Source organism: Pavona decussata, unplaced genomic scaffold (assembly GCF_977016875.1).
Source record: "Pavona decussata unplaced genomic scaffold, jaPavDecu1.1 SCAFFOLD_58, whole genome shotgun sequence".
In the NCBI taxonomy this organism is placed as follows: domain Eukaryota; kingdom Metazoa; phylum Cnidaria; class Anthozoa; order Scleractinia; family Agariciidae; genus Pavona; species Pavona decussata.
In genome coordinates, this window is record NW_028145480.1 from 2788848 (window position 1) to 2805000 (window position 16153).

The window sequence follows — 16153 nt, forward strand, 5'->3', positions numbered from 1 at the left end:
AAACGTGAATGAGAAATTGCCGTTAAAGCCATGTCAAGTGGCAGAAAAATGGCGTTTAGGTGAATTGCCCCCTTAAGACGAACATTTTAAAGAAAATCGTTGATGTAATCGACATCAACCTAAAAGATGTAGAGAAATCCACGAGTTTAAGACTTCTGCCAGAGTTGTGAATGAAAACAGTAATTTCATGACATTATAGGACGAAAACAAGCTTCGCACCAAAACGAGGCTGCGCCTCGTGCACATCTAAGAAAATGTGTCCCACATGGGAGCAAAAGACGCTGTCGCGTCTTATATAATGTTTTCAGCATCATCAGATTTTCGGAGCTCCCTCGGCGGGTGGACCGGTGAGGGTGGGACTCTGCAGAGACTCTGCGCCCAGTAACTCTACCCCAATGAGGGGGGTAGGGGGGAGCAGAGACGGGGGAGCATTTTGCTCAAATTATTTTTCATTTTTTTTATTGTTATATTAACATGTTAAAAGGCGCGTTTTAACTCGCATCCACTTCACATGGATGTATCTGGCACTGTAAATTCGATGTAAATGTTTAGAAAGCTAAGTTCTTGTCCCCCTTTAATACTTCCGGTTGTGTCCATAACTAGTATATATAGCTAAAGGTATAATAAATTTCCGGGGTTTAAAGGGGGCAATATCTGTTGTGAAAACTGTACAACGTATTTGATCAAGTTCTTTTGCTTAAATATAAAATTGATTTTAGTAGCGAAACTGACGAGGGTGGGGAGGGAAGGGGGGAGGGTCACAGCTTCACTACTTGCAACATTTTGCTGTAGTTACAGTCGATACAAAAACAAGGAACTCATTTCTTCGCTGTGTAGCGATGCGAACGATACCAGGCTGATTTGGCAGTATCACATTTAAAAAGTCAGCAACGAATTACTGCTAGCTTGTGTGCGTGTGTTCTCCCGCTGCGCTATTTTCCAGAAAAACACGCAATAAAATTCGTTACGGTCTGGTGAAAGTGAAAACATTTGATATTTACGTCACGCAAACTAAGCATGGTGATGTCAGTATGCGTAAAAGGGCGCTGTTCGATACTGCTTGACTGCCGATCAACAGCTGCCGGAGTGTTCGATAGGATTGCCTACAGCGACCAAGGAGAAGAGATATCGTGAAGTTTCGGACAATTTCCTATAACGAACATGTCTGTACAAGAAAACTGGCAAACAAAGAAACCCACCATCAGGGAAAGAACCACGTTTATGCTCAACAATCATCTATTCAGCGATGTGAGGTTTGTGGTTCGCAAGAGCGATAGTGAAAGCGAAAGTAAGAAAGTGATTCCAGCTCACAAGTTTGTGCTGTCGATTGGCAGTCCTGTGTTTGAAGCCATGTTTTACGGTGAGCTAGCGGAGACTAGAGACTCTATTGAACTGCCTGACTGTGAGTACGAGAGTCTGTTGGAGTTGTTTCGTTACTTGTACAGCGATGAAATTAATTTGAGCGGAAGTAATGTGATGGCGGTGTTATACTTGGCTAAGAAGTACATGGTGCCCTCACTCGCTGATAAATGCACAGAATATTTGCAAGAAAAATTAGATCCGTCAAATGTTTTCAACATTCTGCCAACGGCTGAAAAGTATGAGGAGAAAGAGCTAGTGGATCGATGCTGGGAGGTTGTTGACAAAGAAACAAAAGCGGCAGTGAAATCGGATGGATTTGCGACAATTGAGAGATCGTTACTTGAAGCAGTAGTTTCAAGAGATAGTCTGACCATTGAAGAGATCGATTTGTTTAAAGCTGTTGATCAGTGGGCAACAAAGGAGTGCGAAAAACAAGGTTTGGCAGTAAATGGTGAACAGAAAAGAAGGATTCTTGGAGAAAAGATAATAAAAGCGATCCGCTTTCCAGTGTTGAAACAGGAAGAGTTTGCCTTTGCTGTCCTTGATACAAGCATTCTTACTCTAAATGAAGTGGTGACCTTTTTTAAATTCTTTAGTTCATCATTGACTTCTCCAGTGGGATTTTCAGATACGAAGCGGTCAGGAGCAAGAGCCAAGACTGTGGTCATTTCCCGATGTGGCAGATTTGAATCGATGTCAGTCGATAGCTGGGGCTATAGTAGTGGGTATAAAGACATTCTTGATCTTACTGTGGACAAAGATATAACGTTGCATGGTCTTTGTTTATGTGGCAGCGAGAATAATAGCTACACTGTTTCTTTAAAGATAAAAGATGCCAGTAACAATTCTTGCCTTGATTCAAAGTCAGGAACATTTTCTTCAAACGTTCTGCAATATAAACTTGCTAACTATCAGGGATTTGAGGTTTTGTTTGATCGTCCCGTTAAATTGAAAAGGAACACTAAGTACCAGATAGAAGCGTTAATATCTGGTCCATTATCTGGAAGGGGTGCAGGTGGCTTTAGTACCGTGCTATGTACTGGTGTGACATTTAGATTTTCAACCAGTTATTCAAGTCCTGATTACGGAACAAGTTGTACGATGGGACAATTTCCAGAGTTTCTTTTTTCCCTTTAATTCTTTAGTCAATTTAGATTTGTCCGGCTGCATCGAATGTCAAACTGGCGGCCGTTACCAAAAATATCAAGATACAAACATATTACTTAATACCAGAAGCCTGTAAAGGGAGATAGAGAATCAGTTTGTCAGTAAAGAAAAGTAAAAGTTGAAAAATGTAAAATCAGTACTATTATTTCATGTATGAAATTGTAGGTTTATAAACAATCTAGAAGGTCTGTTAGATATAGGTGGTCTGATTTGTTATACAAATGCTGTTTAGTTGTCTTGTGATTCCCAAACAAATATTAAACAGGACTGAATAATTAATGATTGACAGTCCACTTCAACAGCATCATGATTCCCCTAGGACTGATTGGGGAGTTGGCTGTAAAATGTAACTATGAAATATAAATTGAATCTACACATTAGTTTCGCACGACATTTCTGAAAAGCAGAGGTTTTTGTTTTAACCATTTCAGTCTGTGTAACTGCTTCTATTGTGTTGTAATGCCTTTCAATTTAATATCTAGGGCTTAACATTTGGCCAAAAAATCCGGAAATTTTGGTTTGAAGTCGACCTTCAGTCAGGTATTCCTCTTTTTCCATTCGGAAGGAACGGCGAAAAATTCCTTACCATTTGAATGAATCCTCCGTTTCCAAGCCTTTTCCGGCAAGAGCGGGACGAAACACCTGATTGATAAATCAAGCGCAATCTCATCCGTTTGGTCTGACGAATTCGGAAAATCCCTTATCATTCTACAACGGTTTATACAATAACCGAATTTTCCTACAAATGGTAAGCACCCCTACAAAAGTAGATTTATGTTTTGTTTCCTGAGTGAAAATACTGTGTATAAATAAAGTTACTCAGTAAGGTTATCTCATCTTATCTAGTTAGTGGACATTGAGTTTTTTTAAATTATAAGCCATGACGTCGCTATAATGCCGAACCTGTTGCTGCGACAAGTCCCGTAAGTGACCTCTTTTCCAAAGATACCAACATTTTCCCAGTCAATTGACACTAGTATAGTAGCAACCTCATGACCACCATGTTGTTAGCCTACGTAGGTGTAGCCGTACCCACCCTTCTCCGGTTTTTCTTTGGGGGTGGGTACGGCTACAGGTAGGCTACTATGTTGTATCTGCTGTTTCGAAAGTTTCTATTGTGTTTAGCTTCCTGTCAAGGAAAGCTTGACTCCGCTTCAACCTATTTGTATGAGTAATGCGTTAACATAATGTACTTGTACACGTGGCCCACAACCTTGGGGGTAAATACAAATTGCAGAACAAGGATAAAATGGAGACGTTGGCGAACAACATTAACCGAAAATCGGATCGGGGCAAGCAGCGAGGGTTGGAACCGAGGTGACATGATTGCGCACCCGAGTGCGTTCTTAGACAGGCATTTTGACTTGTAACTTGTCTCGCAGTTTCAGCGCTGAATTGAAGTTCAGCCACGAGTGTCTTCTAATTCTTGTCTCTTTCTTATTTTCGACGGCAGGAAACTACGATGGTTCTCGGATCTTATCGTAGGTTACTGAATTTTGACAACTTTACCGTTGAATGCGTGAATCGTCGCTCTAATACTAGTGAGATATCTTGTTAGTTCACGGTCTCTCAAGCCCCTACCCCCTCCCCACACCCACCGGTCCCCACCCTCCAATTTAATGGAAAGACGCTCCACCCATGACCACTACTCTTAATAACTTGGTGTTCTTTTCTTTTCCAACCGCAAATCGAGATCCCGCTCTGTTACAGGCTATGCTAGAAGTACTACACCTTTCGCTGGCTTTATCCATAGTTATAGATTTTCTATTGCTCCTGCAGGTTACTTTTGTCTAACCGAAGGGCATCCTTCAAGTTGTTTGATTTAGTCCACTGCTAGTGCTATTGTTGATCCTGAAGTCAGGCATGAGGGTCCCGCTACCGTGATTACTCCTGTTTGGAGAAGTGGTCCTTGCTTAGTCAACAAATCTTAAAAAAAAAAAAAGAGAAACTCTGGTATAGACCCTTGATCAGAAAAACAAAACAAAACAAAAACAAAAATACAGTCAACTCGCTTTATTGCGGACACCACCGGGACCGCAAATCAGTCCTTCATAGCGAGAATCCGTAATAACGGGAATCAGTCAAACGTCTGTAATTTATTTTTGCCGGGGAGTTGCCTGCATGCCGTCCGTATTATCGCGGTGTCTGTAATAGCGAGGTGTCCGTAAGGCGAAAGTTGACTGCACAACACCAGGCTCATTTGTTTATTTATTTTCCGGGTAGGTCTGTCACTGAATACTGAACATTTTAGATCGCTTAAAAAAATAATAACAAAATAAATAAATCAATCAATCAAAAGGTCCGTTGATGTAAAAATTGCGTCTTTAAATGCAGCCAGTCAACTAGACAATACAGTATCACATTAAACAAAAAAAAATTATCGCTTGTGGATGAAATACTTCGAGTGTGACCATGGATGGTCAGCTATAATTAGCAGCATTTTCCCGCCCTGCAGTTTCTCAGAAATCCATGCAAAAATATTTGCCTACAGCTGACAATACGTTCCGGTCTGTAACGAAAACTTAGCCTTTGGCGATGCGAATGTACCATGCATAATGACGCGTATACCGCTTGAATGTTCAACAACTGTTTGTTAGGAACGTCTACAGCGACCAAGGAGAAAAATATCGTAAATTTCTGAACGCGTTCAAATAAGCAGGATGTCTGTCCTTTCCTGTCATGTACTGTACTGTATTAAACTCAACTCAACTCATTGGAACTCATACAATTCAATTGTATACAGGTACCAAGACATTATTAGTACTTGTATTATAGTGGATAGTACCTCGAGTGGACACAAATCGTCAAAATGGCATTTGAACCGGCCAGGACACACCAAGGGAAAATGAAGTAATTCGTAAAAGTAAAAAGGCTTTATTTCGTATTATTTTCAGTTTCTCCTATGCGACTCAGTCCAGCGACAATCTCACTAACATGGCTTATGCGAACTGCTACCATTACACTCAATTATCTGCACATTTGGCGTTTAAACTTCCCCGAAATTTGGCTCTTAAGTACGCAGGACAACTGAGAAAACGACAAAGTAAAGAGCAATACATTTTTTTTTTTCAATTACTCCAGATACATGTACATACCACTATCATTTACAGCTTTAATCAGCTGTTAATATCCTTACGCTACAATTGGGCTACCTGTCGTGTGACCACTTGAATGTGAAGTATTTAGCGTTATCATCCCGCTGCGCTATTTCTCAGAAAACCACGCAATAAAATCCGTTCCGGTCAGGTGAAAGTAAAAACATTTGATATTTACGTCACGCAAGCCGAGCATGGTGATGTGAGTATGCGTAAACGGGCGCTGTTCCATACTGCTCAACAACTGTTTGATAGGATACAGCGACCAAGGAGAAGAGATATCGTGAAGTTTTGGACGCGTCCCTATAACCAACATGTCTGTACAAGAAAACTGGCAAACAAAGAGACCCACCATCAGAGAAAGAACCAAATTTATGCTCCACAACGCTCTCTTCAGCGATGTGAGGTTTGTGGTTCGTAAGAGCGATGGTGAAAGTGAAAGTAAGCAAGTGATTCCCGCTCACAAGTTTGTGCTGTCCATTGGCAGTCCTGTGTTTGAAGCCATGTTTTACGGTGAGCTAGCGGAGACTAGAGACTCTATTGAACTGCCTGACTGTGAGTACGAGAGTCTGTTGGAGTTGTTTCGTTACATGTACAGCGATGAAGTGAATTTGAGCGGAAGTAATGTGTTGAGAGTGTTATACTTGGCTAAGAAGTACATGGTGCCGTCACTCGCCGATAAATGCACGGAATATTTGCAAAAAAAATTTAGATCCGTCAAATGTTTTCAGCATTCTGCCAACGGCTGAAAAGTTTGAGGAGAAAGAGCTGGTGGATCGATGCTGGGAGGTTGTTGACAAGGAGACAAAAGCGGCAGTGAAATCGAATGGATTTGCGACAATTGAAAGATCCTTACTTGAAGCAGTAGTCTCAAGAGATACTCTGACCATTGAAGAGATCGATTTGTTTAAAGCTGTTGATCAGTGGGCAACAAAGGAGTGCGAAAAACAAGGTTTAGCAGTAAATGGTGAACTGAAAAGAAGGATTCTTGGCGAAAAGATTATCAAAGGTATTCGTTTTCCACTGATGAAACAGGACGAATTTGCCTCTACCGTCCTCGATGCAAGCATTCTTACTCCAAATGAATTAGTGACCTTTTTTAAATTCTTCAGTTCATCATTGACCTCTCCAGTGGGATTTCCAGATACCAGGCGTTCAGGAACAAGAGCCAAGACTGCAGTCCTTTACCGATGTGGCAGATTTGAATCGGTAGAAGTCGGCGATTTCTGGGGTTATGATCGTGGGCATAAGGACTTTCTTGCTGTTACTGTGGACAAAGATATAACGTTGCACGGACTTTGTTTTTGTGGCGGCGAGAATAATAGCTACACCGTTTCTTTAGAGATGAAAGATTCCAGAAACTATTCTTGCCTTGTCTCAAAGTCAGGAACATTTTCTTCAAACCTACTGCAATATAAACTTTTTAACTATCATGGATTTGAGGTTTTGTTTGATTCTCCAGTTAACTTTAAAAAGAACATTAAGTACCGGATAGAAGCTTTAATATCTGGTGCAAAATCCGGAAAGGGAGTAAGGGGCTCCAGTACTGTTCAGTGCGATGGTGTGACATTTACATTTTCAGATGGCGCTTCAGGAGGGGCTAGTAACGGAACATATTGTACACAAGGACAATTTCCTGAATTTCTGTTCTCGTTGTAGGTCTTTACTTTGTCATGTCAGCGGACATGATCATAGAATTAAAGATAGCAATACAACACAGGCAATCCACAATACCACAGGTAGCCTAAGTTCTACGATTGTGTTAATCAATAAACGTAAACAACGTAAACACCAGCATCGAGTCATTTGAGCGGTAAGATGATCATTGCGTAATAGCTAACGTATAAGGGTTTTTTATGGGGAGAAAGTATCGTATTTAAAAGCAAAATTAGTAACGATTTTTGAATAACAAATATTTTATCCTCTGCAGTTATTTTTATGCCTTATGTGGTTTTTGGATAGAGAGAGAGAAGCCGTTGGAACTGAAACTCCACATTACGCTTCAAATCGACCCCAAAACTACAAAGGACGTGATCAGAGAAGTAAAGATAGCAACACAACACAAGCAATCCTGATCAGCAATCCGCAATAACAGAAGCCTGTAAGAGATTTTGATAATACAGCATCAATTTATGCGTATAATTATTGAAGAAACAATTGACATACCATGAAAAAGCATTTAGTAGTGTAATAGAAAACGGCTGCATTTTCACCAGTGTATAGAGTGTGTGCACGGCGGCCGTGTTGGAGGACTAAAACAATAGAAGATATTTGCATAAAAATAGAATATATTTCCCAAAGGAAAATCATTGTATTGCTTCGGTCCTCCAACATGGCTGTCGTGCAGTATCGGCGCTGTTACTCTAGTGCTGTTTTGTTGGATGGTGCATGTAATTCAAAAAATAATGAACAGATCTAGAAACAATAATAATAAATAAATGTATGACACGGATAAATTAGTCTAAATGATTGCAATATACTTCACTCTCGAGATAAACCTAATTACCCGCACTGTGAAGAGAATCATTGTAAATAAAATTCTCTCGCAATTCAGTTGAGGTGAATTTATGTGCATGCGCTTTCCTCTGTCCTCTGGTCACAAGCGGAACGAATTCAATTCAGCGCTGAATTGAAGTTCTGCAACAAGTGTCTTCTTGTCTTTTTCTTATTTTCGAGAGCAAGAAACTACGATCGATGGTTCCCGGATCTTATCGTTACTGAATTTTAATAACTTTACCGGTGAATGCATCGATCGTCGCTCTCATACTACTGAAATATCTTGTTAGTTCACTGTCTCTCAAGCCCCTAACCCCTACCCCCCTCCGTTTTACTAAAAAGTCGCTCCACCCATGACCACTACTCTTGGTATCTTGGCGTTCTTTTCTTTTCCAACCAAAAATCGAGATCTCGCTCTGTTCCAGGTGTTGAGGTAGTGATGAGCGGCACAAAGAAATTGCAATGTGTTCAAAAATAAAGGTGAAAGAAAATATTTGGAGTGGGTAAGAAATGAGAAGAGACTGGGGAGAGGGGGCTAATGAACCAGGAGCCGAGGGCAACTATAAGTAAGTGGTAACAAAGCGTCCTCTCGCGTTCTGCCTCCTCGTTATTATTTGCTCGCATCGCAGTTTTTTTCGCGCGGGTCTCCACTATGTAAACGCCTGGAACAGAATGGCAGAGCAGGAACTCGATGTGTGGGCCACTGCAGATAAACAGTTCGCGGGTAAATTTAGTGCGGGAGACTTATTTAACTATGTTAAGGCCCTAATAACGTGAAGAGTTCTGTTGGCTTCCTGTCAATCATTGGATTGTTCAGTAAGATTCTGCCGTGCGTTTCTTTTTAAGCAGTGAATGGGGCTAGTGGTTTCTTTGCAACGATACGGCTAAAACTTATGGCGATTGCTTGTGAGGCATTCTCTGTGGAACAAATACTTTGCTTTCAACATTTAAAGGCCTTACAATCTAACTTAAGACCTACTCCATGTAAACTGTAATATTTCCGAAGTTTGTAATTTGTTTGACTTTCTACTTCATACGAGACCTTTTGAAACGGGGCGCCTTTGAGTCGCTACACTGAAAAATGCCCCAGATTATGCGCCCACGCGGCTTGTCACAGCCTCGCCTCTCGCCGCGAACTCTGCGCGCTAAAAAATATAGCATGTAAAATACTGTGAGGGCACTTGTCCAAAGTATGGTGTTTGTGGGGTTTAAACATCTATTTTGCTGTGCCATTATGAAAACTGAACCACATACTTGACCAAATACTTTTGCTCAAACATGAAATGGAGCTTAGGCTGGGTTTAGGGCATGAGGGGGAGGGGGGCGGGGGGAGGTTGAAGATTGCAGAGAAGTTGGATACATCTACACCACTTACAATTAGTATTGCTGTAGTCACATAAGATATGAAAACAAGCAATTCACTAAGCTGATTTGAAAGTCTCACATTTGAAAAGTCAGCAAGTTATTAGTGCTTTTTTTGCGCTTGTTGATGGAATACCTCGAGTGTGACCACTTGAATGTGAACTATTTAGCAGTACTTTCCGGCTATGCTAGAAGTATTAGTCCTTTCACTAGCTTTATCTATAGTTATAAATTTTCTATGGCTCCTACAGGTTAGTTTTGTCTAACCGAAGGGCGTCCTTGAAGTTGTTTGATTTAGTCCCCTGATAGTACTATTGCTGATCCTGAAGTCAGGCATGAGGTCCCACTACCGTGATTACTCCTGTTTGGAGAAGCGGTCCTTGCTAAGTCAACAAATCTTAAAAAAAAGAGAAACTCTGGTATAGACCATTGATCACAAAAACAAAACAAAACAAAAATACAGTCAACTCGCTTTATCGCGGACATCCCCGGGACCGCGAATCAGTCCTTATAGCGAGAGTCCGTAATAGCAGCAATTTAAGTCAAACGTCTGTAATTTATTTTTGCCGGGGAGTTAGCTGCTGTCGGTATTGTCGGGGTGTCCGTAATCTCTGAGTGAGGTGTCCGTAAGGCGAAAGTTGACTGTACAACACCAGGCTCATTTATTTATCTATTTATTTATTTATTAATTTATTTACCGGGTAGGTCTGTCACTCATTGTAGACCGCTCTAAAAGATAATAATAATAATAATAAAAATAATAATAATAATAAGAATCATAATTTTTAATAATAATAATTCTTTATTAAAATATTCCACACAAAATGCTATTTACAAGTTAAAAGTATATAAAAAAGAGCTATTAAAAAACCTATTCACAATTCATTTCGATTAAAAAGAAAGATAATATATTCAAGCAATAATAATAATAATAATAATAATAATAATAATAATAATAATTATAATAATAATAATTTTAATAAGAATAGCATAGTAACTTTATGAGAAAAAAAGTTGAAAGTTGTCCCTTTTTTATTGAAATGAATTGTAAATAGTTTTTAATAGTTTTTTTTACTTTTAACTTGTGCTTGAAATATGTTAATAACGATTTTAATAATAATAATAATAATAATAATAATAATAAAAAATAATAATAATAATAATAATAATAATAATAATAATAATAAATCGATTATCTGCACATTTGACCTATAAACTGCCCTGAAATTTGGCTCTTAAGTACGCAGGACAACTGAGAAAACAACAAAGTAAAGAGCAGTACATTTGGTTTTCAATTACTCCAGATAGATATGCATGTACATACCACTACCATTTACAGCTTCAAATCAGCTGTAAATAACCTTACGCTACAATTAGGCTGCCTGTCGTGTGACCACTTGAATGTGAAGTATTTAGCGCTATCATCCCGCCGCGCTATTTCTCAGAAATCCGTTACGTCACGCAAGCTGAGCATGGTGATGTGATTATGCGTAAATGGGCGCTGTTCCATACTGCTTTACTGCCGATCAACAACTGTTTGATAGAAGTGCCTACAAAGACCAAGGCGAAGAGATATCGTGAAGTTTTCGACGCCTTCCAATAACCAACCTGTCTATACAAGAAAACTGGCAAACAAAGAGACCCACCATCAAGGAAAGAACCACATTTATGCTCAACAACCATCTCTTCAGCGATGTGAAGTTTGTGGTTCGTCAGAGCGATGGTGAAAGTGAAAGTAAGAAATTGATTCCAGCTCACAAGTTTGTACTGTCAATTGGAAGTCCTGTGTTTGAAGCGATGTTTTACGGTGAGCTAGCGGAGACTAGAGACTCTATTGAACTGCCTGACTGTGAGTACGAGAGTCTGTTGGAGTTGTTTCGTTACATGTACAGCGATGAAGCGAATTTGAGCGGAAGCAATGTAATGGGAGTGTTGTACTTGGCTAAGAAGTACATGGTGCCATCACTCGCTGATAAATGTTCGGAATATTTGCAAAACAATTTAGATCCGTCTAATGTTTTCAACATTCTACCAACGGCTGAAAAGTATGAGGAGAAGCAACTGGTGGATCGATGCTGGAAAGTGATCGACAGGCAAACAGAAGCGGCAGTGAAATCGGATGGATTTGCGACAATTGAGAGATCCTTACTTGAATCAGTAGTCTCAAGAGATACATTGAGGGTGAAAGAGGTCGATTTGTTAAAAGCCGTTGATTCATGGGCAGAAAAACAATGCCAAAAGCACGCCTTATCAGCAGATGGTGAATCGAAAAGAAAGATTCTGGGTGAGCGGATTATTAAATCAATACGATTTCCAGTAATGAGACAAGAAGAATTTGCAGCTGTTGTCCTTGACGCAGACATTTTTGCTCGAGACGAAATAATTACCTTTTTCAAGTTTTTCAGTTCGTCTTTGACTTCTCAGAGTGGGATTTTCAGAGACCAGACGGTGGGGTGTGTTTCAAAGGTGTGGAAGATTTCAATTGGTGGTGATGATGAGTCCTTGGAATTACAATGGGGACAAAGACCTTCTTGATCTCACTGTGAACCAAGATATCCTTTTACATGGACTTTGTTTATGTGGGAGTGAGGGAAATGACTACAATGTTACCTTGGAGATGAAGAATGCCAGTAACAATTTGTGTCTTGCCTCAAGGTCAGGAACATTTTCTTCAGAGCCTCTGCAATACAAAAGTAATAAATATCATGGGTTTGAGGTTTTGTTTGATCCTCCAGTTAACTTGAAAAAGAACACTAAGTACCGGATAGAAGCGTTAGTATCCAGAAAGGGAGAAAGGGGCTCCAGTACTGTTCAGTGCGATGGTGTGACATTTACATTTTCAGACAGCACTTCAGGAGGGTCTTCTAACGGAACGTCTTGTTTAGGAGGACAATTTCCTGAATTTCTGTTCTCGGTGTAGGTCTCATGTCAGCGGGCATGATCATAGCAGCAACGATAGCAATACAACACTGGCAATACCACAGGAAGCCCAAGCTCTACGATTATGTTAATCAAGAAACGTAAACAACGTAAACACCAGCATCATATCATTTGAGCGGTAAGATGACCATTGAGTAATAGCTAACGTATAAGAGTTTGTATAGGGAAAAAGTATTGTATATTAGAAGACAAAATTGGGAACGATTTTTAAATAACAAATATATCAGCTGAAGTTCGATCCTTTGCAGTTATTTTTATGCCCTATGTGGTTTTTGGATAGAGAGGAAGAAGCCGGTTAGCACTGAAACTCCACATATCGCTTCAAATCGACACAAAAACCACCAAGGACGTGATCAGAGAAGTAAAGATAGCAACATAACACAAGCAATACGCAATAACAGAAGCCTGTAAGAGATTTTGATAATACAGCATCAATTTATGCGTATAGTTATTGAAGAAACAATTGACATACAATAAAAAAGCATTTAGCAGTGTAATAGAAAACGGCTGTATTTTGAACTGTGTATTAGTTTCTACTATCGAAACTGTTCCTCTAGTGCTGTTTTGTTGTCTGGTGCATGTAAAATGATGGACAAGAACAATACTAACAAATAAATGTATGACACGGATAAATTAGTCTAAATGCTTGCAGTATACTTCACTCTAAACCTAATTAGCCGCACTGTGAAGGGAATCATTGTAAATAAAATTCTCCCACAATATAGTTGAAGTGAATTTTATGTGCTGCACAATCCTCTGGTCACAAGCGGAACGAACTATCAGCTCAATTTATCAAGTCAGTTTAATCTAGTCGTAGTGAAGAAAATACAGTTGTAAATAAAATTCTCGCGATTCAGTTGTGTATCATTTATGTGCCGTTCCTCTGATCACAAGCGGAACGAATTTATCAATTCAGCGCTGAATTGAAGTTCAGCCACGAGTGTCTCCTTGTCTTTTTCTTATTTTCGAAAGGCAAGAAACTACGATGATTCTCGGATCTTATCATTACTGAATCTTGATAACTTTACCGATGAGTGCATGAACCGTCGCTCTGATACTATTGAGATATATGTAGTAATTAAAAACTGAATCATTGTATAATGCAATTCGAGGGATTTGATTGGCTTAGCCGCCATGGTATATTTAACAATTAGACGGCGAGCTCGAGGTTTCTATCGGCTGATAGTTGGCGAGGGGCGAAGCCCCGAGCCAACTATCAAAGGCGATAGAAACCGAGAGCGAGCCGTCTAATTGTTTTAGCATACCTTAGGGATCGATCTATGAAGCAAAAAATTCTTTTTATTTCATAAATTTTGATATATTTGTGCAATGATGCATGCTAAATCGCGCGCGCTCTGACAAACTGCCGTCTATCGATCGATAGACGGCACCTGTGTAGCCAATCAGATTGCGCGTTACACGATAGTCGGTCACTGAGGTATGCTAAGAGCCATTATACCATGGCCGGGAAATGGCGACTATTAAATTGTCTGCTTGTTGTTCTTGTACAGCGAAATAAGTAAGATCTGGCAATATTTCTTGATTGTTTTTAATAAAACAATTATTCCACTTGCGCTTGTTGGATATGAGATGATTATAGCGAACTCGGCGCTACGCGCCTCGTTGGCTATCTCAAGAAAATTAAGGCATGGGTTTCTAGTTATTTACTTAAAAAAGCAAGGGGGTGGTCTATCTTCTAAAGATTTAGCTGTAACGTCGTAAGACTTTGGCAGCATAATATGCTTACAAATGTTAACATATCGACATAAAGAACTTATGCAAATTAGGTCACGTGACCTTTCACGGATGCAAAATTGAAGAAAACTTTTGAGCAAAAATGGCACCACTTTTTATTGCCTCCCAGGGGCTGCCTGTAGTTTTAAAACTTCACCACTGTTAGTCATTTCATTTCTTTGCCCGGACCTTTTTAAATATTCCCTCAATTTTGAAAATAAACGGCCAATTTTACTTTGGAGGGACTGGGCACTAGTAAAAAATGCCGTTTATTTTCAAAATTAAAGGAATATTCAAAAAGCCCGAGCACAGAAATGAAGTGCCTAGTAGTGGCAAAGTTTTAAAACTACCGGCAGCCTCCAGGAGGCAATAAAAAGTGGTGCCATTTTTGCTCAAATGTTTTCATAAATGTTTCGGCCGCAACAGGTCACGTGACCTAATTTGCATAAGTTGTTTCTGTCAATATGTTGACATTTGTAAGCATACTATGCTGCCAAAGTCTTACGACGTTACAGCTAAATCTTCAGAAGATTGACCACCCCCTTGATTTTTTGAGTAAGTAACTAGAGACCCATGCCTTAATTTTCTTGAGATCTATCATCTCATATCCAACGCGCGCTTGTAAAATAATTGTTAATTAGGTCACGGTCTATCAAGTCCCTACACCATCCCCGCACCCGCACCCCCAACCCTCCCATTCACTGGAAAGTCGCTCCTCCCATGACCACTACTCTTGGTGTTCTTTTCTTTTCCAGATGTCGCTCTCTTCCTGGCGTTGAGGTAGTGATGAGCTGCAAATGTGTTCAAAAATAAAGGCGAAAGAAAATATTTAGAGTGTGTTTGAAACGAGAAGAGACTGAGCAGAGTGGGCGAATGAACCAGGGGGCAACTACAAGTAAGCCCCAACAAGGCGTCCTTTCGCGTTCTGCCTCCTCGTCTTTATTATTTGCTTGCATCGCACTTTCCTTCGCGCGGGTCTCCACTATGTTAACGTCTGAAACAGAATGGTAGAGCAGGAACTCGATGTGCAAGCCGCTGCAGATAAACAAGAACTGCCCAGTTCGCGGGTAAATTTAGTGCGACAGACTTGATTTAACTATGTCACGGCTCTAATAACGTGAAGAGCTCCATTGGCTGAGTCAGTGTATTGTTCAGTAAGATTCTGCCGTGCGTTTCTTTTTAAGCGCTGAGTGGGGCTAGAGGTTTCTTAGCGATGATACGGCTAAAACTTATGGCGATTGCTTATGAGGCATTCTCTGTGGAACAAATACTTTGCTTTCAACATTTAAAGACCTTAAGAACTAAGCTTAAGACCTTCTTCATGTAGAAGGTAATACCTCCGAAGTTTGTAATATAATTTGTTTGACTTTCTACCTCATTCGAGACCTTTTGAAAGGGGCAGCCTTTGAGTCGCTACAAAAAATGCCCCAGATCATGCGCCCACGCGGCTTGTCACAGCCTCGCCTCTCGCTGCGAACTCTGCGCGCAAAAAAAATAGCATATGAAATAGCGAAAGGGCACTTCTCCAAAGTATGGTGTTTGTGGGGTTTAGACGTCTATTTTGCTGTGCTATGATGAAAACTGAGCAACATACTTGACCAAGTACTTTTGGTCAAACAATAAATGGGGCTTGGGCTGGGGGTTGGGGGGGGGGGGGGTTGAAGATTGCAGAGAAGTTGGATACAGCTACACCATTTACCAATTAGTATTGCTGTAGTTACATACAATATAAAAACAAAGAAGTCAAAAGGCTGATTTGACAGTCTCACATTTAAAAAAACAGCAAGGGATTATGGCTTTTTTTGCGCTTGTCGATGGAGTACCTCGAGTGTGACCACTTGAATGTGAACTATTTAGCAGTACTTTCCGGCTATGCTAGAAGTTTTAGACCTTTCACTGGCTTTATCCATAGTTATAGTTTTTCTATGGCTCCTGCAGGTTACTTTTGTCTAACCGAAGGGCATCCTTCAAGTTATTTGATTTAGTCCCCTGATAGT

General features: G+C 40.1%; 1 protein-coding gene and 4 pseudogenes across 2 annotated transcripts in view; all 5 read left to right on the forward strand.

Moving 5' to 3' along the window:
- The window catches only part of LOC146479661 (uncharacterized), a 153003-nt pseudogene that overhangs the window by 68820 nt on the left and 68030 nt on the right, over nucleotides 1-16153 (forward strand).
- On the forward strand, nucleotides 1095-2806 carry LOC146479671 (BTB/POZ domain-containing protein 6 pseudogene; annotated as a pseudogene).
- The window catches only part of LOC146479672 (BTB/POZ domain-containing protein 6-like), a 14695-nt pseudogene continuing 4445 nt past the window's right edge, over nucleotides 5904-16153 (forward strand). The window contains exon 1 of the transcript XR_014864862.1: nucleotides 5904-7491. The product of XR_014864862.1 is annotated as a BTB/POZ domain-containing protein 6-like (transcript). The remainder of the gene's footprint in view (nucleotides 7492-16153) is intronic.
- On the forward strand, nucleotides 8631-12402 carry LOC146479673 (BTB/POZ domain-containing protein 6-like; annotated as a pseudogene).
- The window catches only part of LOC146479674 (BTB/POZ domain-containing protein 6-like), a 4764-nt gene continuing 3790 nt past the window's right edge, over nucleotides 15180-16153 (forward strand). Inside the window, exon 1 of the mRNA XM_085110266.1 lies at nucleotides 15180-15223. Coding sequence (XP_084966392.1) covers nucleotides 15180-15223 — 44 coding nt within the window. The remainder of the gene's footprint in view (nucleotides 15224-16153) is intronic.